Raw genomic sequence first — 23758 nt, 5'->3', positions numbered from 1 at the left:
TGTCCTTCAGGCTGTATAAATTCTATTGATCTATATTCAAATTCACTGATTCTTCTGCCATCTTAAATCTGTTATCAAGCCCATCTAGTGAATTTTTAACTTTAGTTATTACACTTTTTAATTCTTGAGTTTTTGTTTGTATATTTTTTATAATAACTATCTCTGTGGAAATTCTTTATTCATTAAGTCACTGTCATCCTACTTCCCTTTAATGCTTTAAACATGATTTCCTTTAGTCCTTTGGAAATACTTATAATAGCTGCTTTTATGTTTTTGTCTGCTAAAACCAATAGATAGAAATACTTAGATACAATATCTACTGATTGTTTTTTTTCTTAAGTATGAGTCACACTTTCTTGTTTCCTTGCATATCTCTAAATTTTTTGTTGAATGTTGGACATTTTAGATAATATATTGCAGCAATTCTACAACCCTGTTACTTTCCCCAAGGGTTATTGTTTGTGTTTTAGTAACTTAATGGTCTAAAAGTCTGTTTCCTCTGCAACGTGTGGCCACTGATGTCTATATTCCCTAATTTTTTCCCCTCATTTTTCTTTTTAAGGCTGGCTTTTTAAGACCTTTTTAAGCTGGTCTCCAGTGTTCACCTTAGCGTTCAGTCAAAGACTGATCAGAGATTTTATTTAAACATCTCAATCTAGTAAGGCTTCCACTCCCAGGATGGGATCTGTGTGTGGAACGAGAAGTGCATTCAAAGTTTGGGTCTTTAACAAGTTGGCCCTAGATTATTCTATTTTATTTTATTTTAATTTAGAGATTGGTACCTGAGCTAACATCTGTTGCCAATCTTTTTTTCCTTTCTTCCTCCTCCTTCTTCTTCTCCCAAAGGCACCTGGTACATAGTTGTATATTCTAGGTGTGAGTGCCTCTTGTTGTACTATGTGGGACACTGCTTCAACGTGGCCTGATGAGCAGTGCCACATCTGCACCCAGGATCTGAGCTGGTGAAACCCTGGGCCACCAAAGCGGAGCATGCGAACTTAACCACTCGGCCATGGGACTGGCCCCTGGCCTGTGGCCCAGATTTTAGCACCACTAGGCCTGCTTGAATCTCCTCTCTACATAATCTTAGGCTCCACAGGCCAGTGATACCTGGGTGGCCTAGGCCTACTTCATTTTCTACTGGGCATGTCCACAGCATCCAGTCAACCTGGGCTATGTGGTGAACTTATCAATCCCCCGTGACTTATCTTATCTTCTAGAACTCTCTATAAAATTCTGCTACTCCATGAGTCTATTTCTTGCCACAAATTGGACCACAGCCTCAGACTAGCAGAGCTGTTGACCCTCCCTATTCATTTGCAACTAAGATCACTATAGGCACTAACTTGTTATTGTGCTTTGATTTACTGTGCTTTTCAGATGTTGCATTTTTTACAAAACGAAGGTTTGTGGCAACCCTGCATTGAGCAAGTCTATTGGTGCCATTTTTCCAACAGCATTTGCTCACTTTGTGTCTGTGTCACATTTTGGTAATTCTTGTGATTTCAAATTTTTTCATTATTATTATATTTGTTATGGTGATCTCTGATCAGTGATCTTTGATATTACTATTGTAATTGTTTTGGGGGTGCCACAACTATGTTCATATAAGACAGTGAACTTAATTGATAAATGTTGAATGTAGTCTGACTGCTCCACTGATCAGCTATTCCCCCATCTCTCTCCCTCTCCTTGAACGCACTATTTCCTGAGATACAACAATATTGAAATTAGGCCAATTAATAACCCTACAGTGGCCTCTAAGTGTTCAAGGCAAAAGAAGAGTCTTATGTCTCTCACTTTATAGCAAAAGCTAGAAACGATTAAGCTTAGTGACAAAGGTGCGTTAAAAGCCGAGATAGGCCAAAACTAGGCTGTGGTGTCAAACAGTTAGCCAAGTTGTGAAAGCAAAGAAAAAGTGCTTAAAGGAAATTAAAAGTGCTTCTCCAGTGAACACACAAATGATAAGAAAGCAAAACAGCCTTACTGCTGATAGGAAGAAAGTTTTGGTGGTTAGGATAGAAGATCAAACCAGCCACAATACTCCCTTAAGCCAAAGCTCAATCCAGAGCAAGGCCGTAACTCTCTTCAATTCTATGAAGGCTGAGAGAGGTGAGGAAGCTGCAGGAGAAAAGTCTGAAGCTAGCAGAGGTTAGTTCATGAGGTTTAAGGAAAGAAGCCATGTCCATAACATAAAAGTGCAAGGTGAAGAAGCAAGGGCTGATGTAGAAGCTGCAGCAACTTATCCAGAAGATCCAGCTAAGACAATTAATGCAGGTGGCTACACTAAACAACAGACTTTCAATGCAGTTGAAACAGCCTTCTATTAGAAAACGCCAACTAGGACTTTCATAGCTAGAGAAGAGAAGTCAATGCCTGGCTTAAAGGCTTTTTGACTCTTCTGTTAGGGGCTAGCAGCTGGTGATTTTAAAGTGAAGCCAATGTTCATTTACCATTCTGAAAACCCTAGAGCCCTTAAGAACTATGTTAAATCTTCTGTGCTCTATAAATGGAACAACAAAGCCTAGACAACAGCACATCTGTTTACAACATGATTTACTGAATATTTTAAGCCCACTCTTGACCTACTGCTCAAAAAAGTATTCTTTTCAAAATATTACTGCTCTGATGGAGATGTACAACAAGATTAATGTTGTTTTCATGCCTGCTAACACAACATCCATTCTGCAGCTCATGGATCAAGGAGTAATTTCAACTTTCAAGTCTTATTATTTAAGAAAAACATTTTGTAAGGCTATCGCTGCCATAGATAGTGATTCCTCTGATGGATCTGGGTAAAGTAAATTTAAAACCTTCTGGAAAGGATTCACTATTCTTAGATGCCATTTGTGATTCATGGGAAGAGGTCAAAATATCAATGTTAACAGGAGTTTGGAAGAAGTTGATTCCAACCCTCATGGATGACTTTGAGGGGTTCAAGACTTCAGTGCAGGAAGTAACTGCAGATGCAATGGAAATAGCAAGAGAACTAGAATTAGAAGTAGAGCCTGAAGATGTGACTGAATTGCTGCAGTCTCATGAAAAAACTTTAAGGGACGAGAAGTTGCTTGTTATGGATGAACAAAGATAATAGTTTCTTGAGGTGGAATCTACTCCTGATGAAGATGCTGTGAAGAGTGTTGAAATGACAACAAAGAATTTAGAATATTGCATAAACTTAGTTGATAAAACAGTGGCAGGGTTTGAGAGGATTGACTCCAACCTTAAAATTAGTTCTACCATGGGTAAAATGCTATCAAACAGCCTTGCATGCTACAGAGAATTAGTTTATGAAAGGAAGAGTCAATCGATGCAGCAAATTTCACTGTTTTCTTATTTTAAGAAATTGCCACAGCCACGCCAACCTTTACCAACCACCACCTGACCAGTCAGCAGCCATCAACATCGAGGCAAGACCCTCCACCAGCAAAAGGATTACAACTCACTGAAGGTTCAGATGATGGTGAGAATTTTTTAGCAATAAAGTATGTTTTAATTAAGGTATGTACGTTGTGCTTTTATACATAACGCTATTGCACACTTAAGAGACTACAGTATAACATAAAAGTAACTTTTTTTTTTCTTGAGGAAGATTAGCCTTGAGCTAAGTATTGCCAATCCTCCTCTTTTTGCTGAGGAAGACTGGCCCTGAGCTAACATCCGTGCTCATCTCCCTTTACTTTATACGTGGGATGCCTACCACAGCATGGCTTTTGCCAAGTGGTGCCATGTCTGCACCCAGGATCCAAACTGGCGAACCCTGGGCCGCCGAGAAGCAAACATGTGAACTTAACCGCTGCGCCACCAGGCTGGCCCCTAAAAATAACTTTTTTTTGATTGGCACCTGGGCTACCAACTATTGCCAATCTTCCTTTTTTTTTTTTTTTTTAAGGATTGGCACCTGGGCTAACAACTGTTGCCAAACTTTTTTTTTTTCCTGCTTTATCTCCCCAAACCCCCCCTGTACACAGTTGTATATCTTAGTTGCAGGTCCTTCTAGTTGTGGGATGTGGGACACCGCCTCAACATGGCCTGACGAGTGGTGCCATGTCCGTCCCCAGGATCCGAACCCTGGGCCGCTACAGCGGAGTGCGCGAACTTAACCACTCGGCCACGGAGCCGGCCCCTAAAAGTAACTTTTATATGTACTGGGAAACCAAAAAAATCCACGTAACATGATATTTGCTTCAATGCGGTGGTCTGGAACCAAACCCGCAATGTCTCCGAGGTATGCCTGTATTTTAATCTACACTACTTCCTATCAAGTGCTCTCTCTCCCGCAGGGGCAGCAAAGCTTTTGATTTCCAAGGCCTGCCCCATCCTGGCTGAAATGCCACACCAACAAAGCTGGGGATGAGGAAGAGGGGAAGAGGAGTAGCACCAGATAAGAATACTACAAACTTGCGTTATCCTTACCCTGAGTTCGGTTCAGTACATTTCCTGAAGAAACCTTCCCAATTTGTTTGGTTGATTTCCAAAGCACTGAGCTAGCTGTTTTGATAGTTTTGTCTAGCTTTAAGGTTGCTTTGTGGGGAGAGCAATCAAATTTTGTACTCAGTCATGTCAGCTATTCCATTTTTAATAGTGTCTACCAGGTGTTGCTGTAGTCCAAAGTTCAACTATACCAAATCTTGGCTATAACTTTGAGATTATACTTACCCAAGAGATAAAACTGCAAGTTCATTTCGTTATTCATCTTCTATGCATAGATATGTTGCCATTTTAGACTAGATATATTAGACTCAGCTTCCCTTTTTTTTGTTGTTTATTGGGAAAAACTGATCTTATACATATGCATTTGTGTGTAGGATAGACAGGAATTGAAGATTTCTCTATACCAGTAATACAAAGAACCTACTAAAAACGTAATACAGTCACAGGCAAAATCATGCTAACAGACTATATATATTCAGCCCAGATACCACAATATATGAGAGATATTGATAACTCATAGCATACGAAAATGATACTAAAAAGTATGGAAACTATGGAATATAAAAAACATTTAAGAGAAATGTCAACGTTTACCCTGGAGAAAAATGACATATTGCTAGCCTTTCAAATATTTAAAGTAGATTTACTCAATACTGATATAGAGGACAGAGTCAAAACTAAGGGGGACAATTTTGAGTTCAATATACAAAATTAACTATTTAACAACTTAAGCTAAAACAACTGAACTGGTTTGGTTCTCTTGCAAAGTGATGAGCTTCTCTCATTGAGAATGATCATAATAGACCAGATGACCATCTTTTTAAGGAGTTTGTACACAGGAGATAGACTAGATGATCTTTCAACACTGTTTCTCTAATTTTACAAAAACAAATAAGTAAGAATTTAACGGATAAAAGATAACACTATCAGGAAAAATAATCCAAGATATACATAAAGATTATCATAATTTGGGTTATTCATAATAAATAAGGCAATGGGTCATAAAAACTATTTCGAAGAGACATGGAGTTCACTGTACTATTGGGTTACAAATGGCAACAATATCCTGGATAATCCTAAGAACGCCATTAGAAGCAGAAAACACTATCTTAACCATTGCACAAAGCTATAATCTACAGCTCTGGTTGCTGTAACTCAAAGACAAGAAAGCTGAAGTGGGAACAAAAGATAACTCAAATGGACATATAGAGATTATCACATAAAATCAGACTTCATTTTGGAAAGGCAAAAGTTGATGGGTGCATAAAAAATATTTATAAAGGACATGAAGGGCACAAATAAGGTAAACTCAGACTTATTCACCAAAACACAGAAGGCAACCCTTAAACTCTGAAAGAGGAAAGGTTAGGATGAATAAAGGAAGTACCGTTATATTCAGGAAACAGTAAGCTAATTTGCTCGGACCAAAATGGGTTATAGACTGAAAAGAGAAATAACTTACCTCTTTTAGTTGATCAGCACTCCCCCATGATGCAGAACGCTGATGTGACCTCTTTTCTGCTCCCTCTTCAGCCCAACAGCTAGGTGTCTTTAAAAAAAATAAATAAAATAAAAAATAAGGAATTTTGTCCCTAATCTCACAGTAACTCAGACATATTTCAAATCTTAGCACATACCAGTTAAGGGGCTATACAAATACCACGATCCCTTAAACACTAAGATTTTCATGACTCTGTGAAGTGTTTAAAACATTCTTTCATATTCTGAATTAGACATTATCAGTCTAAGATGTCTAAGTAGTGTTACTCAAAACACGGTTTTTCACATCAACATGAATAACTTAAAGTTATCGAATTCAAAGAGAACTGTGACGATACGGACATTGGTGCTTTCAAAAAAAAGAGCCAAACTAAATATGAAATAGTATTTCTACTAAATAAAATAGACATTAGTAAGATTAACAGAACTGGCTTAGAAGCAGTGGTATTAGATGACCTATATGTCAAATATCTGGCTAGACAGAGGACTGATTGTGCTAGTCTTCCTATAATCAGGAAAGAGAGTGTTAGCAATAGTATCATTTTTTCCCCCTGAAGAAGATTAGCCCTGAGCTAACATCTTTGCCAATCTTCCTTTACTTTGTATGTGGGTCGCCACCAACTCATGGCTGACGAGTGGTGTAGGTCCATGCCCGGGATCTGAACCTGCAAACTCAGACCACAGAAGCAGAGTGCGCTGAACTTAACCACTACGCCATGAGGCCAGCCCCAATAGTATCATTTTTTGAAAAACATCAAGTATTTTTATAAAAAAATATAAAATTGTTATAAAAGTGAAAAAGAAAAAGATTAAGCTAAATAAAGTGACTCTAACCTGAAGTAATACATGTTAAAAAACAACTAGCTTAAGTTGAACTATGTCAGAAAACAGAATTGTTTTTATTTAAAATCTCATTTTTAATTATTTAACCAGTAATAGACACTACAACCAAATGTAACATAGAACACTAAGTCCCAAATGGTAAGACCATTTAGTAGTTGTATTAAAAATCAATGTTAAAATGTCATCCTTAATATACGAACAGACTCTTAGTATGATGCAAATTTGGGAAAGCAAAAACCATTATTTAAAGACAAAGGGTAATGATTATCACAATAAACAGATATGGCTTTAAAAAATTATTTTTTATCACATACTGAAAAAAATCATTGCTTATGTTGAGGCTGCTCATGTACTCTACATAATATATGACTTATGAAGAAGTCACCAGTTCTACTTCACACAATTCAAAATGCTGTGGACAACTTTTAAAATAATTACCACCTCTTAAAATGAATAAATAAAATGAAACCAGTTAAAAATACAAATAAACTGCTTAAACAGTTCAAAAACTAAAGTGAAGCTGTTTGGTCATATTGAGAGAGTAAAATATTTTATTTGACTGATAAGTGCAGGGATAAGAGCTATCAATATATTAAATAAACTACTTGCAAAGAACTATTTAGTTATTAAAATTTCCTAAGTTCAGTTGTAGATAAGACAAACTACTCTAAAAATAATTTAGCCCCCAGTCATATCTTAAATAATCAACTTATTCTAAAAATTATGCAATTATGAGTTTATTTTAGTCAAACTTCTACTTTTAGAATTCATATGCCTTAATACTTTGACCTTTCTACCAAGCATAAGCATTACTCTTCTTAAAAATCAAATGATTAAGGATCACAATGTTTAAAACTCAAAAGCACATTCACAGAAAATGAGTCAAATTTTTGGCATGTTCCCTAATTATTTAACAGTAACATTTATAACACTAATTACTTTCATTCTGCACAGCTCTAACTTTTTCAAAGAATATTTACATAAACTGTATCTCCAACTTAAGAGATAAATCAACAGCTCCAAGAATTTGGTGACTATACAAGCATGCCACTGGCAAATGGAACTAAGTCTGACAAGTCTCTTATCTCACAGAATATTTTCTTTCTTCATATTATCATTCTTTTCTTAGAACTGAATGTGAAAACCTATTTATTTCAGAATGCAGTATTAGCTATACAAAAGAAATAAAAACCAACTATAAAATAATATTGATGTGCCCAAAATCTATGTAGTTTCTTTATGTATGTAGTTTCTTTAAAAGTGCAAAACCACTGCAAGAGTACTGTCAATCATGTGGCTACAGTTACATGCACATAAACTGTTTAAGTATCTTCATCCTAGTCTCAACTTTCTAACAAATATTCTCCAAAGAGTAATTTCATTTTAATCACATTGATTTAAAATAAGTAGTATGAAAAATGCACTAGTCTACAAATACATTCTATAGACTAGGCTGTCCAACACAACAGTTACTAGCCACATGCAATAATTGAAAATTAAATTCATGAAATTTAAATAAAACTAAAAATTCAGTTCCTTAGTTGCACTAGCACATTTCGAATGCTCAATAATCACATGTGGCTGGTGGCTACCGCCTACCATAGAGGACAGCACAGAAACGGAACGTTTGCATCATTGCAGAAAGTTCTGAGAGTAGTTTTACATATTTAATCACTGATTTTTAACAAGTCATTTTAGTCAAAGCAAAACCAAAAGATGGGGCTACTTGGCTTATGAAATCTATTTAAAGCTTATGCCTGTGAAGTCATAGAAGATGAACTAATTTGTACCCAATTTGTTAAATCTGAATATTTGAGAGATGTTTTACCATTTAAATTAGGAAAACAACAATACAAAATAGCAAAAGGTCTTTCATATCAGCAAACAGTTCCTTCCAACTAGGCTGTTATTCTGTCCATTAATCTAGAGAAGAATTTTATGAACTGTGCTATTTATGACATTGGTCCTGGATGTTAGTAAGAATTTATGACAAAAGGGTTCCATGGTCAAGAAAACGTGGGAAATATTGTCTATCTTCCTCTATTCAACGTACAAGGTAATTAGCATTTTAAAAAATGAAGCATACACACACACACTTTAAAAAAAATCTGCTTTACTTTCTTTCTCTTACTTATATGATGTCAGAATTTATTTTACATGTATGCTTATTAACATCCTCCACAGACACCCTGGAAAGAAATACAATCCTCAATAATCTGTATTGAATATAACAGCTTGCTCTTCAGCCACCTTACTTGAGAGGATTCTTCCTTTCTAGCTGCTTCCACTTAGATGACCAGTGAAGAGAAAATGAACCTTTCACATACTTGAGCAATGCAGAACCAAAGCCTCTCTCTAAGACTGTTTGTTGACAAAAAGGCTTAAAAAATCTGTTAAGACTAAAGAAATAAAAATGAGTAAGACATAGATTCTGCACTCAATGTGCCATGCTGACCATGTATCCATTCAATTTTCTTGGGGGCTAATATCTATTAACAAGTATAATACCAATTTGCATATAATTACATTTTTGGAAATTAACATAAGCTAATATAAATATTGTTTGGAGTCATGTAGAAAGGAGAGAGGGAGAAACTTTTCTTTACTAAGGAACATTAAACAGTAGTCCCTAACAAGGACTAACAAGCCTGAGACTTAAGTAAAATGTATAAAATCCATGTCTCTTTAAGCTTCAGTGTGATCAATGCATAACTGAATGAAAGTCTGTGAAGTAATAGTTTTGATTTTCCAGATTATTAACCAGGGAACTTATTCGGAAGAGTTAAGAAGCTATATTTCTGTTTCCAGATCTCAAGGTGAGGGGGAGGGAGGGCGTTGGTGGTAAATCTCTGGATTACAACTTTTGAAAACAGGAAATACCACAGAAATCAACTACTGCCTCCTCTGTGCTAGACATGACAAAATGAAATAATCTGCCTTACTCTGTAAGAAATGTTAATTCAAGAAAAAGCAATCATAAATGTGCCAACAACTTTAAGAATATTCATAGAAATATTATTTCTAAGAATTCACCTGAGAGGTACACCAAAGGAAGCACTGGAAATAACTTAAATGTCTACCAATAGGGAAATGAAAAATTGTGGCACATTCTCATAATAATAAAAAAAAAAACCACAGCACATGGACCACAATCCCACTTTAGTAAGCAAATACACACAAAGAGAAAAAGACTATAAAGAGAGATTTCAAAATATAAATAGTGGTGGGAATTCCAGATAATTCTTTAGTAAATAATTTTTTTTTCCTGTGAAAGAGTCACTCTAAGCTAACACCTATTGTCAACCTTCCTCTTTTTTTTTTCCTCCCAAAAGCCCAAGTACATAGCTGTATATTCTAGTTGTAGGTCCTCCTAGTTCTGTGTGAGCCACCGCCACAGCATGGGTACTGACAGACAAGTCACGTGGTTCTGCGCCCAGGAACTTAACCCGGGCCACCAAAGCAGGGAACCGAACTTTAACCAGGAGGCCATCAGGACTGGCTCATCATCATATTTTATAATAAGAAAAAAATCAGGAAATAAAAGACTTAAAATCATGTCTAGGATATTTAATGGCAGGGGAAAATGCTGTAACTTATTAAATTAAAAAGATTACAAAACACTACCTATAGTATTATCTGAATTCTATTTTTAAAATGGCTTTTAAATTTTTATTTATTTCTTTAAGTGTAAATAATCAAAATATAAAAGGATATATATCAAAATGTTAAAAATGGCTGTGTCTGGCTATTAGGAATATAAGCAACTAATTTTGTGATTTTTGGTATTTTCCCAAATCTTCTACAATGACTACTGTTTTCAAAATTAGAGATAGGATTTTTTTTTAATAAGTAAGGTAGCTATGCCAGAGAAGTGGTAAGTGTGGATATACATCTACTCTGAGAAAGCCCAATACAGAGGCACAAAAATTATAACTTTAGATGAAAATGTCAAATCTATTTTGGAAGACAAGTTACCTTAAGTTACATGTAAATTAGGATGTTAGTACACGTCACATAAAATACTTTTCACTAGACAGGTTTTCTTTTGACTGAGAGGTTCTCTCACCACTACAAGTACCTATATGTAGATTATCAACTACTGGCTATGGGAATGGAATTAGAGACTTTAGAAAAGCCAAAACATTTAAGTGTTTAGAGTAAGTGAAAACTGAAGGTCACTGGAATGTGAAACACTCAGAAATATTAGTGGAAAGTTATTGATGAGAACACTGAAAGAAATTATAATTTAGTTTGGATACACCTTTCATGGTACACTTTAATTACACAAAGAAAAAATATCCATAAAAATGTTTCTGAAAAGGTTACACGTAGAGCTGCCATGGCATCCAGCAGTTCCTAGAGAAACGGAAACACGTCCACACAAGAACCTGCACACAAACGCTCACAGCACTTCATCCACTTACGAGTGCATAAACTAGTGCATCCACGCCCTGGAATATTATTCGGCCATAAAAAGAAATGAAGTAAGATACATGCTATAACATGGAGGAACCTTAAAAATACTATACTAAGTGAAAGAAGCCAGATACAAAAGGCCACAGATGGTATGAGTCATTTATATGAAACGTTCAGAACATGTAAATCTATAGAGGCAGAAAGTAGGTCAGTGGGTGCCTACAGCTGAGGGAAGGGGCATGGGGTAAATAGTGAGTGACTGCTAATGGGTACAGTAATCTCTTTTTAGAGTGATGGAAATGTTCTAAATTTTATTATGGCAATGATTGCACAACTCTGAATATATTAAGAACCACTTGAAATGTACTTTACTTAGGTAAATTGTATAGTATATAAATTATCTCTCAATAAAGCTGTTCTTAAAAAATATTTAAGTCAAAGATCAACCTCATTTTTCAATTGAAAAAAGCCATGTATTGCTGAGCCTAAGAGTCCCAAGCACTGTTTGTATTTTCTCAAAAATAACTTATATTTTCTGTCATGCTTTTCTTGCCAAGTTTCAAGTCACACAGAGGCACAAGTCAGGTAATATAATAGAAAAGGCTATGAGGCACTGTACATCAATAATCTATCCAGTCAGGTTTCTCAAGTTATGGTGAGAATATTTAACAAAGGAACTATAGAGTAACAGAAAATAAACTATACATCAGAAATATTCTATGGCTTCTTAAAGAAAGAGTTATTAAATAGACTCTTGACAACCAGTTTCTGCTTTAACCAAAAGGAGACTATTATATGAGACATTAAATGTATAAACAATGTTTCAGTTTATTATTTGGTATTTATACTTAATATTACCCATTCTCACAATTTCTATCAGTGCTATTAGGGACAAGTTTAAAACTAAATGATGCTATCTAATTTTCAGGTTTTAGAGTATTCAAACATATTCACTCTTTGGTGTTACAATTTTTTAAGTTACAATTTGCTTTGGTTGTTGGGTTTCAAAAAATTTATTCTACATGTAAAAAAAAGTAGAGGCAATTTTACTTTTTAAAAAATAATATTCCCAAACACTTTAAATAATACATTTAACAATCACATTGGAGTATAGCTGCCTCCAAATTATCCAAGAGATAAACCTCTTTTGTTGTTTATTGATAGCTTTAAACGTCTTTTTTAATTTCTCGTACTTGACAGAAAATCAGTAACAAAGGTGACTACTAGATATCTGCCAAAAACATTTCCACACCATTCTGATATCAATAAAAACTAATAGTGCTCAACTGATGGCATGAATATCATCAACGGTATACCTAAGTAATGAGGGAGGTGTAGGAGTTTCCATAACAACCTAAGTCCACTCTCCTACACTTGGACCTATACATCTGAAGTACCATTTTTCATGTTTAAGATTGCACAGTAGACAGCAATAGCTACTTCTGACTGAATGAATCCTGACCCTCCAGGAATTGTTCATTGAGTTTCAACGCCCTATCATGCCCTGGGGTTATTTGTATGATTTGTATGCCATAGCTAATAATCCAGACTTAATGCTCATAACTGCATAATCAACTGTCAATACAGTAATGACTTTTTCTGTCCACTTAACTCAATATTATTATATTTAAACCTACTGACAGTAAAATATTATACATTCTAATACAAAGGCGGCTAACATTTATCAACATTTATCATGTCCCAGATACTGTGCTAGAAGTTTACCATAGATTATTTTATGTAATCCTCATTGCAACACCAGTATTATCCCCTAAAAGCTATGAGAATTCCAACAGCACAGAAAATTGTTTTCACTTGATTTATACTAATGTTTCCTACCAATATGATATATCCTATTCCAATCATTCATTTATACAAAATAGTTACTGGTAACTTGAAAGGCATACTGCTTTCTCATACTATACCCTTAACTGTAATGTAATTCTTACACATTTTTAAAGCTTAATGTCTCTATCAAACGTCTTTGTAAGTAAATGCTAACTGTTTATTACTATCACAGGATTTTTGATACAAAATTGATGGGTTATAAAAGGTTGAGAACCAAGGTACTAGACGACAAAGGTGAAGAAGGTAAGAGTCAGAGGGTTATTCAAAATAAACACAACCTATTTCACAATTTTACCTAGAGCTAGCTTAGGGGTAAAGGTATGGGGAAGAGCTGAAGGCAAACAGGTTAATTTTGTTATCTGTTAAACGTTTCTGGTAATGGGAGGAAACTGAGTATATGGGTAACAGGAGTATGGGGAAGGCTCTTCACTACATACCTTTTAGGTTGAATCAAATGAATATATTACCTATTAAAAATTAACAAGTAGAATTTTGAGTTTCTGGTAATTTTAGAGATAGTATTTGAAACTGATGAATAAAACATTAAATGTTTTATGGATTTAAATTTTTCATCAATACACCTGAGTATATTCCTTTGGCAACCAAAAATATTACTTCCTAAACCAGGAAAACGACTACTTTTGTGTAGACTGTTCAATTCTAGGATTACACAATCTTCTGTCTCTTAATTAGCTAAGTGCTGAAACGGAAAGTAAAGGTATACTGTACAGGAAGGAATCTTTATATATTTACTCAACTGCCAGTTAGAGACGAACTCCACAGAAATAACAATTTAGGTCCCTGGAATGCAATCTAAGAGGCCAAGATGGCCAAATCTTTGTACTTGCTTCCATTTCAAGAAAGACCTCCCACTTTCCAAAACTGTTCCAGCAACTGGTGCTTCTTAAACTTCAACAGCAAGCTCTTCGACAAGGGAGCACTGGAAACCCCAACAGCTGTATCGAGTCTGATTTTTGGTCAGGAAATAAATTTCTGATCAGAGAGGTAAAACAAAGTTCTCTTTGGTATCTATTAATATTTGAGGTATATCATCTACTCCTTTGATTAAAGTCTTCCCCAACCAAGCTCCTTTCACCAAGGGAGGAAAAGGATAGCCACTGTAAATGTAATTCCAATAGCAAAGAATTTATCTATTTTAGAGTTGTTGACTTTATTAAACGTTGGCTAAATTTTAGCCAAATGCTAAGTACTTACTCCAGATTTTCTTAAAAACAAATAAAAATAAACAGATTTCTAGGGAAAGATGTTAGCAGAGAGGTAGGATCGTAAAACTCGATACACTCAAATTTAATGAAATTAGGAAAAAGAAATTAAGATGCTACTTTTTATGTATTTTGGCATGTTTAAATGTTTCACACTTGAAATTCCGAAAATTAATTTAAAACAATAAAATATCAAAGAAAAACATCATCTAGAGAAAGGGAAACAGAGGTATGCAGAATTTCATTTAAGATCTAACCATCCCATTGCTCATCTCTCAAAGAATACAAGAGGTAAACTAGAAAAGTTCTGAAATCTTTTTCTGATACCAACTTTGGAGGGAAGACGAATGAGGGAAGTAGACAGGCAGTCAAAGTGGATGGACTTGTCTAGAATAAAAGCTACTTTCACCTCAACTGCCCATCAGACATTTAAAAAAAACTGCCAGGCTCACCATGTCATTTTCCCCTAACTGGGAGGAATACAGCAGATGACTCCAAAATAAATAAATAAATAAATGGCTCAAAGCCAATTATTTCCAGCAATAAGCAAGATTTACCAGAACAGAAAGACAAAAGACAAAAAATAATTAAGAAATGAAAACCATGAGAAAGAGGTAGGAGGAAAGGAGGAAGAAATTTCCTTTTGAATTTCCCCTTTCCATCTGTGAATTAACAGTGCCATGGACAATATTCAAACATTCACCTGTCTTTCTCCTCTCTGCTAGTAAATATAAATAATACTAACAATTACTTATTGATAATGTGTCAGTCACTATGCTTAGGATTTCAAATGCAGTAACTAAATTGAACTCTTAGAACAATCCTACAAGGTACAATGTCCCATTAACAAATGAGGAAACTGAGGAACAGAGGTAAAGCCATTTGCCCAAAATTGCAAAGCCAGAAAATGCTGGAACCCAGATTCAAAACTAAGCATTCTGATTCCAGAAACAGAGCTCTTGATTGATGGAAAGAAAACAGTGGAGCCGGCCTGGTAGTGTAGTGGTTAAGTTTGTGTGCTCTGCTTTGGCAGCCCAGGGTTCACAGTTCAGATCCCGGGTGCTTGTCAAGCCATGCTGTGGTGGCATCCCACATAAAAACTAGAGGAAGACTGGCACAGATGTCAGCTCAGTGACAATCTTCTTCAAGCAAAAAGTGGAAGACTGGGAACAGCTGTTAGCTCAGGGCCAATCTTTCTCATAAATAAATAAATAGATAGATAAATAAATAAATAAAAGTGACTAAAAAAAGAAAACAGGGTTTATTTACAATGTTAACTTATATCATGAAAAGGTTAAATTCAGGGAGAAATATTAATCAAAGTAGAGACTATTCTATAACAATAAACAATACCAACCATAAGGAAGACATAATGTACATAAATTTTTAAACATCTATAATATTATCAAGATCTATAAGGCAAGACCACTGGAAACAGATGCCAACAAAAAATCTTAACTCCACAACTGCCAGCTCATGACAGAACAGACATAAATAAAATGGGTTATATGGAAACTGAATAATTAATAAGGTTGAATATATAATGAATTTTATACCTAAAAGTAAAGACTATACCTTATTTTCAAATACTCAAAAAGCATTAAGAAAAAAACGGATCATACATTATGCCACAAGAAAATTTCAAGGAAGTTTCCAGAGACCTATAATTCTATACTCTTTACTATAATACAATAAAAGTAGAAATCAGATTTTTACTAGGAAAAGAAACTTTAACCATTTAGAAATTAAAAACAAAACAAAAAGCTCTCATATGCTAAACAGGATATTAAAACTGAAATTGTGTAATATCTTGAAAATATAACTAACGGAAACATTATATACTAGCCAAAGCTGAGCTGAAAGGACAAATCTTGGCATAAAACACTTATATTACTACACGAGAAATATCCAAATACAAAAGTTACGCATTCATCTCCAGAATCTAGAAGAAGAAGAATATACGCTACAGGAAGGCAGAAGAAAGGCAATGACAGAGTGAAGTCAGAGGGCAATGAACTAGAAAAGAAAAAAAAAACCAGGAAAATATATTCAACAGCTTAAAATCTTTTTTAAATACTACCATCTAATAAATTTCATCACTCAAAACAGAAACAGGCAATATTAAAAATGAGAAAAGAAAAATAACTGCAGATAGCAAAATTAAAAGAATTACACAAGAGCACTTTGTGAAACTCTACGCAAATACACTTGAAAATCTGGATGAAATGGATTATATTCAAGGAAAACAAAAGAAAAAATTGAACAAAAGAAACAGAAACCAAAAGAGACCAAAAGCCACGGAAGAAATTGAGATCTACTAAAGACCTACAGTCCAAAAACATACTAGTCTAGTCTGCTTCATAGGTAAAATTCTTTCAGACTCAACTAATAGATAATTACAATGATATTTACACCATGCCAGAGCAGAGGAAGGAAATCTTGCAAAACCTTTTTATGAAGCAAGTATAACAACTTAAGGATTACATTATGAAAAAGAAAAAATTTCAGACCTTATTTCCAAATATTGAAACAAATATAATAAATATTAACAAACACTTCATTTGCCACTATATATGTAGAAAAAGAACTCCATAAACTAATAGCATTTATTCCAGAAATCTAATTATGGACCACTTATTAAGCAATCTATTAAAGAAATTCACCATATTATAGGTTATGAATCAAAACAATATATTCATTTCAATGACAAAATGTGAAGAATCACTCCCGATTTTAAAAAACCAGAAAAACGATTAGTAAAACAAGCACGTGTGTTTGATGAATGCAAAGCATACATGCTTCATAGCAAAAGTCAGTATATCACGTCCAGTCAGAAAACTTAGATGTATTACCATTAGAGTCAAGAACAAGCCAAAGCATTCACTACCATAGCCATTAGTTAACATGGTTGTGGGAGTGTTAACAAACGCAATTCTAAGAGAGGACGTATAACAAGTGATAAATAATGGAAAGGAGGTAGCAGAATTAGTATTTGTATAATCATATACCTGGAAAGCCAAAAAGAACTACCTGAAAAATCACTAGAAACAAGAAAATTCCAATTGAAAATGTCATATAAACAAATTAGAAAGCATAATTTAAGATCCTAATTACAATCTTAACCAAAAAAGACTCAGGTATAAGTTTAACAGGAAATGTGTTGATCCCATAAGAAGAAAGTTCCTGAAACGTTCCTCAAGGACAAAAATAACAAGTGAATAAATAAAAAGACAGATCTCTTTCTTGGATAAGACTCAATATGGTAAAGCTGACAATTCTACATAAATATTTAATTGCAATACAAAACATTTTAGGAAGAATTTGACAAATATGCAAGACTAGACAGGAATATTCTAAAAATAAATGTAGGGGCCGGCCCGTGGCTGAGTGGTTAAGTTCGCGCACTCTGCTTCGGTAGTCCAGGGATTCCCGGGTTTGGAGCCTGGGTGCGGACATGGCACCGCTCATCAGGCTATGCTGAGGCAGCATCCCGCGTACCACAACTAGAAGGACCTACAACTACAATATACAACTATGTACCAGGGGGCTTTAGGAGGAAAAGGAAAAATAAAACCTTAAAAGAAAAAAAAAAGTGTAATGAGTGGGACTAGCCATATAAGCTACTAAATACAATCTATAAAAATGAATTACCAAGGAACAAAAATTAAAACCATTCAGTGTTGAACAGGCACAAAAATATTTCAATGTTATATAGCCCAGAGAGTCCAGAAAGGGACCCAAAACAAGAATGGGGATTTATTATATGACAAGGGTGACACTGCAAATCAGTAGGGAAAATTATTCAACAACTGGTTGGTTACTTGGAAACATAAATAAATAAAGCTGGATCCCATCTTAATCCTTCCATTAAAATAAACCCCAGAAGGATCAAAGATATAAATGTAAAAAAAAAAAACCATAAAAGTTTTAGAAGAAAACATGGGTTAAAAAAATATTTTTTATTTTAGGGAAAATCCTTTTTAACTATAACATAATACAAAAAGCCACAGAATACAGATCAATGGAATAGAATAGAATGCCAGAAATAAACTCTTGCATATATGGTCAATTGATTCTTGATGGAGATATTAAGACCATTCAAAGGGGGAAAGGATGGCCTTTTCAAAAAATGCTATTGGATATCTATATGCAAAAGCATTAAGCTGAATCCTTGCCTTACACCATATACAAATTAACTCAAAATGGATGAAAGACCTAAACTATAAAACTCTTAGTAGAACACAAGTGAAAAGCCTCAACACACTGGAGTTTGGCAAACATTTCTTGGATAAGACACCAAAAGCAAAGGCAACAAAATGAAAAATAAACTGGACTTTACCATAATCAAAAACTAGGATACTATCAAGAGAGTGAAAAGGCAACCCACAGAATGGGCGAAAATACTTACAAATCATCTATCTGATAAGGGAATAACATCCAGAATATATAAAAAATTCCTAAAATTCAACAAAAAAATAAACCAATTCAATAATGGACAAAGAGCTTAAATAGACATTTCGCCAATGAAGATATACAGATGGCCAAAAAGTATATGAAAAGATGCTCCATTAAGGAATTATAAATCAAAAGTACTATGAGATACTACTTCACATCCATTAGGATGGCTATAATGAAAAAAAAAAACCCAGAAAATAACAAGTGTTGACGAGGATGTAGAGAAATTGGAGTCCTTACACATTGTTGCTGGGAATGTAGAATGGTGCAGCCACCATGGAAAACAGTACGGTGGTTCCTCAAAAATCTAAACATACAATTAGCACATTACCCAGCAATTCTATTTCTGGGAGTATACCCAAAAGAACTGAAAGCATTTTTGTACATACATGTTCACACCAGCATTATTCACAGTTGCCAAAGGTGGACACAACCCAAATGTCCATCAACTAATGAATGGATAAAGAAAATGTGGTATATACATATAATGGATTACTATTCAGCTTTAAAAAGGAAAGAAATTTAGATACATGTTACAACATGGATGAATCCTGAAAACATTTTACTAAGCGAAACAAGCCAGACACAAAAAGATACATGCAGTACGATTCTTCATATTTGACGTTCCCAGAGTAGTCAAACTCACAGAGACATAAAATGGTGGCTGCTAGGGGCTGAGGGGAGGGAGGAATAAGAAGTTGGTATTTAATGAATACAAAGTTTCAGTTGGGGAAAATGAAAAAGTTCTATAGATGGATGGTGGTGATGGTTGCACAACAATGTGAATGTACTCAATGCTATAGTTTTAACTATATACTTAAAAATAGTTAAATGTTAAATTTTATGTTATATATATTTTATTACAATTAAAAAAATGAAAATAGAAAAACAAAAAAAGAATGAGGTAGGGATTTACACGTTATGATAAGAAGAGATGACCGTGATCCATCAAATGGAAAAAGTAAGTTAGAGATACAATGCACAGTATGATTCCAACTGTGTGTCCATATGTTTAAAGAATATACTTACACATGTATAGAAAATTTCTTAAAACATGTACCAATAAAAAAAAATCTGTTAATAATGATTCACTAAGAACTGTATCTGGGGAGTCAGAAATTATTTATGTTCTTCTATATCATATGGATTATTTTACCATCAGACTATTTTTAAATAATATTAAAATTAGATAAAACTCAAAAACACATAACAAAGTATTTTATACTTCTTTTAATTTAGCAGACTTAGAAACATTCTGAGATAATTATCGAAGGTCTATAAATAGATCAGCAAGCATAGCCTATAAGAACTGAGCAGCACAGAGATATAAGATATTATGACGGGGAGCTGACCTTGGGGGTGATGTCTAAAATAGAAATTCTCTGTTTAGGCAAGTAATTTTTTTTCTTTTCCAAATAAAAAGCATTAAATTCAGCACTATATTAGCTGACCTTGGAGGTGAGGTCTGAAATAGAAATTCTGTGTTTAGGCAAGTGATTTTTCTTTTCCAAATTTTTTCCAAATGCTTTCCATCTTTTCTAAATGCTTTTCCAAATAAAAAGCATTAAATTCAGCATTATATTACAATATAAATATAATGTAAAGTATTTTAGATCCTTATTTAAAAAGAGGAAAGAAGGTAGAAAGTGGTAGTGGTTTGAGCTTATTGTATTGAACACATTTGCTTCCAGAAAGCCTGTTAATCAGAATCAGCTGTAGTAGATTCCGTATTAGTGGAAGACACAATTCCTCTTTGCCTAGGCCAGGTTTCAAGTTTAATGGACATTTCCGCAGAGGTGACTCATTGAGGCTGAGGTAGCCTGTTCCAGGGGCTGTTTCTGATGGCTACTTATAAAGAGAAAATTGCTTCTAACGCTACCAGGAAAAAAGAGACAAGGTCAGTCAAACTCGAAGAAAAGTGTAGCAGCATGATAAACTTTTAAGACTTTGCTTGAAAAGAAAGTTTAAAATAAGATCAAGAAGAAAGGTTAATTAAGAGAATGACAAAAATTTGAGGGAAAAAATTCACTTTTAGTACTGATTTTTTCTTTCATTCCACTTTGATACTGATTTTATGTTCACATTGAATCTTCTGAAAGATGAGAATTGAGAAACACACTATACTCTAAAAGGTACACAAAAATTGGTAAAAGGGGTTATAGATTGCATGTTAATCAGTAAAGACAAGATTATACTATAGTGACTACTCAATCTCCAAATCCCAATGGCTTGAAACTACAAAGGTTAATTTCTTGCTCACACTACATGTACATAATGGGTCAGAAAGAAGGCTTTGCTTAATCAATCAACGTAGTACACCATATCAACAAACTGAGGAATAAAAACCACATGATCATCTCAATAGAGGCAGAGAAGGCATTTGACAAGATCCAACAGCCATTTATGATAAAAACTCTGAACAAAATGGGCATAGAAGGAAACTACCTCAACATAATAAAGGCCATATATGACAAACCCATAGCCAACATCATACTCAATGGGCAAAAACTGAACGCCATCCCCCTGAAAGCAGGAACGAGACAAGGATGCCCTCTATCACCACTCTTATTTAACATAGTACTGGAGGTCCTGGCCAGAGCAATCAGGCAAGAAAAAGGAGTAAAAGGAATCCAAATAGGGAGGGAAGAAGTGAAACTCTCACTGTTTGCAGACGACATGATCTTATATATAGAAAACCCCAAAGAATCCATTGGAAAACTCTTAGAAGTAATCAACAACTACAGCAAAGTTGCAGGGTATAAAATCAATTTGCATAAATCAGTAGCATTTCTATACTCCAGTAATGAACCAACAAAAAAAGAACTCAAGAACACAATACCATTCACAATCGCAACAAAAAGAATAAAATACCTTGGGGTAAATTTAACTAAGGAGGTGAAGAACCTATATAATGAAAATTACAAGGCCTTTCTGAGAGAATTAGATGACGACATAAGGAGATGGAAAGACATCCCACGTACATGGACTGGAAGAATAAACATAGTTAAAATGTCCGTTCTACCTAAAGCAATCTACAGATTCAACGCCATCCCAATCAGAATCCCAATGACATTCTTTACAGAATTAGAACAAAGAATCCTAAAATTCATATGGGGCAACAAAAGACACCAAATTTCTAAAGCAATCCTGAGAAAAAAGAACAAAACGGGAGGCATCACAATCCCTGACTTCAAAACATACTACAAAGCTACAGTAATCAAAACAGCATGGTACTGGTACAAAAAGAGGTGCACAGATCAATGGAACAGAATTGAAAGCCCAGAAATAAAGCCACACATCTATGGACAGCTTATCTTCGACAAAGGAGCTGAGGGCATACAATGGAGAAAAGAAAGTCTTTTCAACAAATGGTGCTGGGAAAACTGGAAAGCCACATGTAAAAGAATGAAAATTGACCATTCTTTTTCACCATTCACCAAAATAAACTCAAAATGGATCAAAGACCTAAAGGTGAGACCTGAAACCATAAGGCTTCTGGAAGAAAACGTAGGCAGTACACTCTTTGACATTAGTATTAAAAGGATCTTTTCGGACACCATGCCTTCTCAGAGAAGGGAAACAATAGAAAGAATAAACAAATGGGACTTCATCAGACTAAAGAGCTTCTTCAAGGCAAATTAAAACAGGATTGAAACAAAAAAACAACCCACTAACTGGGAAAAAATATTTGCAAGTCATATATCTGACAAAGGCTTAATATCCATAATATAGAAAGAACTCTCACAACTCAACAACAAAACATCAAACAACCCAATCAAAAAATGGGCTGCAGACATGAACAGACATTTCTCCAAAGAAGATATACTGATGGCCAATAGGCACATGAAAAGATGCTCATCATCGCTGATCATCAGGGAAATGCAAATCAAAACTACACTAAGATATCACCTTACACCTGTTAGAATGACAAAACTATCTAAAACTAATAGCAACAAATGTTGGAGAGGTTGTGGAGAAAAAGGAACCCTCATACACTGCTGGTGGGAATGCAAACTGGCGCAGCCACTATGGAAAACAGTATGGAGATTCCTCAAAAAATTAAAAATAGAACTACCATACAATCCAGCCATCCCACTTACTGGGTATTTATCCAAAGAGCTTGAAGTCAGCAATCCCAAAAGTCCTACGCACCCCAATGTTCATTGCAGCATTATTTACAATAGCCAAGACATGGAAGCAACCTAAGTGCCCAGCAACAGATGAATGGATAAAGAAGATGTGGTACATATATACAATGGAATACTACTCAGCTGTAAAATAGAACAAAACCATTCCATTTGCAATAACATGGATGGACCTTGAGGGAATTATGTTAAGTGAAATAAGCCAGCGAGAGAAGGATAATCTGTGTATGACTCCACTCATATGAGGAATTTAAAATTATGGACTAAGAACAGTTTAGTGGATACCAGGGGAAAGGTGGGGTGGGGGGTGGGCACAAAGGGTGAAGTGGTGCACCTACAACACGAATGACAAACATTAACGTACAACTGAAATTTCACAAGATTGTAACCTATCATTAACTCAATTAAAAAAAAAAAAAAGAAAGAAGGCTTTGCTTGTCACTGTCACTCAGGGACCCAGATGGACACAGTAGCAGTGAATACTGTTACTTCCCCTTGTCAGAGTGAATTCACCAGCCAGCTCTTTAAAGCTTCTTCCCAAAGCAAGTCTCATGGCCACACTTAATTTCAAGTGGGCAGAGATGTATAATCCTACCTTGTGCCAAGGAGAAAGAAGGAAAATATTTGTTAACAGCTCTAATCACTACTATACCTGGGAGGTCTGAGGAAACACCTTTGATTACTGTTGTATACCTTTTTTATTGTTTGACCAGTTTGCAAAGAGTATATGCTACTTTCTCATTTAAAAACACACTCCACACAGAATTTTAAATTTGTCCAAAGATGAAGTTTCATACTTCAGACTACAGGGCTAAAACTGAGGAAATACTATTGTCTAAATACAGTAACCATAACTGCAAGTTCACTTTTAAGAGTTGGTAATAAATTTTTGTT

At 34.8% G+C, this 23758-nt stretch overlaps 1 protein-coding gene across 5 annotated transcripts in view; it reads right to left on the bottom strand.

Moving 5' to 3' along the window:
* Window positions 1-23758, bottom strand: part of GLCCI1 (glucocorticoid induced 1) — a 101882-nt gene that overhangs the window by 41642 nt on the left and 36482 nt on the right. For all 5 annotated transcript variants that reach the window (XM_023639258.2, XM_023639263.2, XM_023639260.2 and 2 more), the window contains exon 3: window positions 5897-5983. In XM_023639258.2, coding sequence (XP_023495026.2) covers window positions 5897-5983 — 87 coding nt within the window. The remainder of the gene's footprint in view (window positions 1-5896; window positions 5984-23758) is intronic.

The sequence above is a fragment of the Equus caballus genome, chromosome 4 (genome assembly GCF_041296265.1).
Source record: "Equus caballus isolate H_3958 breed thoroughbred chromosome 4, TB-T2T, whole genome shotgun sequence".
In the NCBI taxonomy this organism is placed as follows: domain Eukaryota; kingdom Metazoa; phylum Chordata; class Mammalia; order Perissodactyla; family Equidae; genus Equus; species Equus caballus.
Note: the sequence above shows the minus strand (reverse complement) of the source record. Positions and strands in the feature narration are given on the sequence as shown.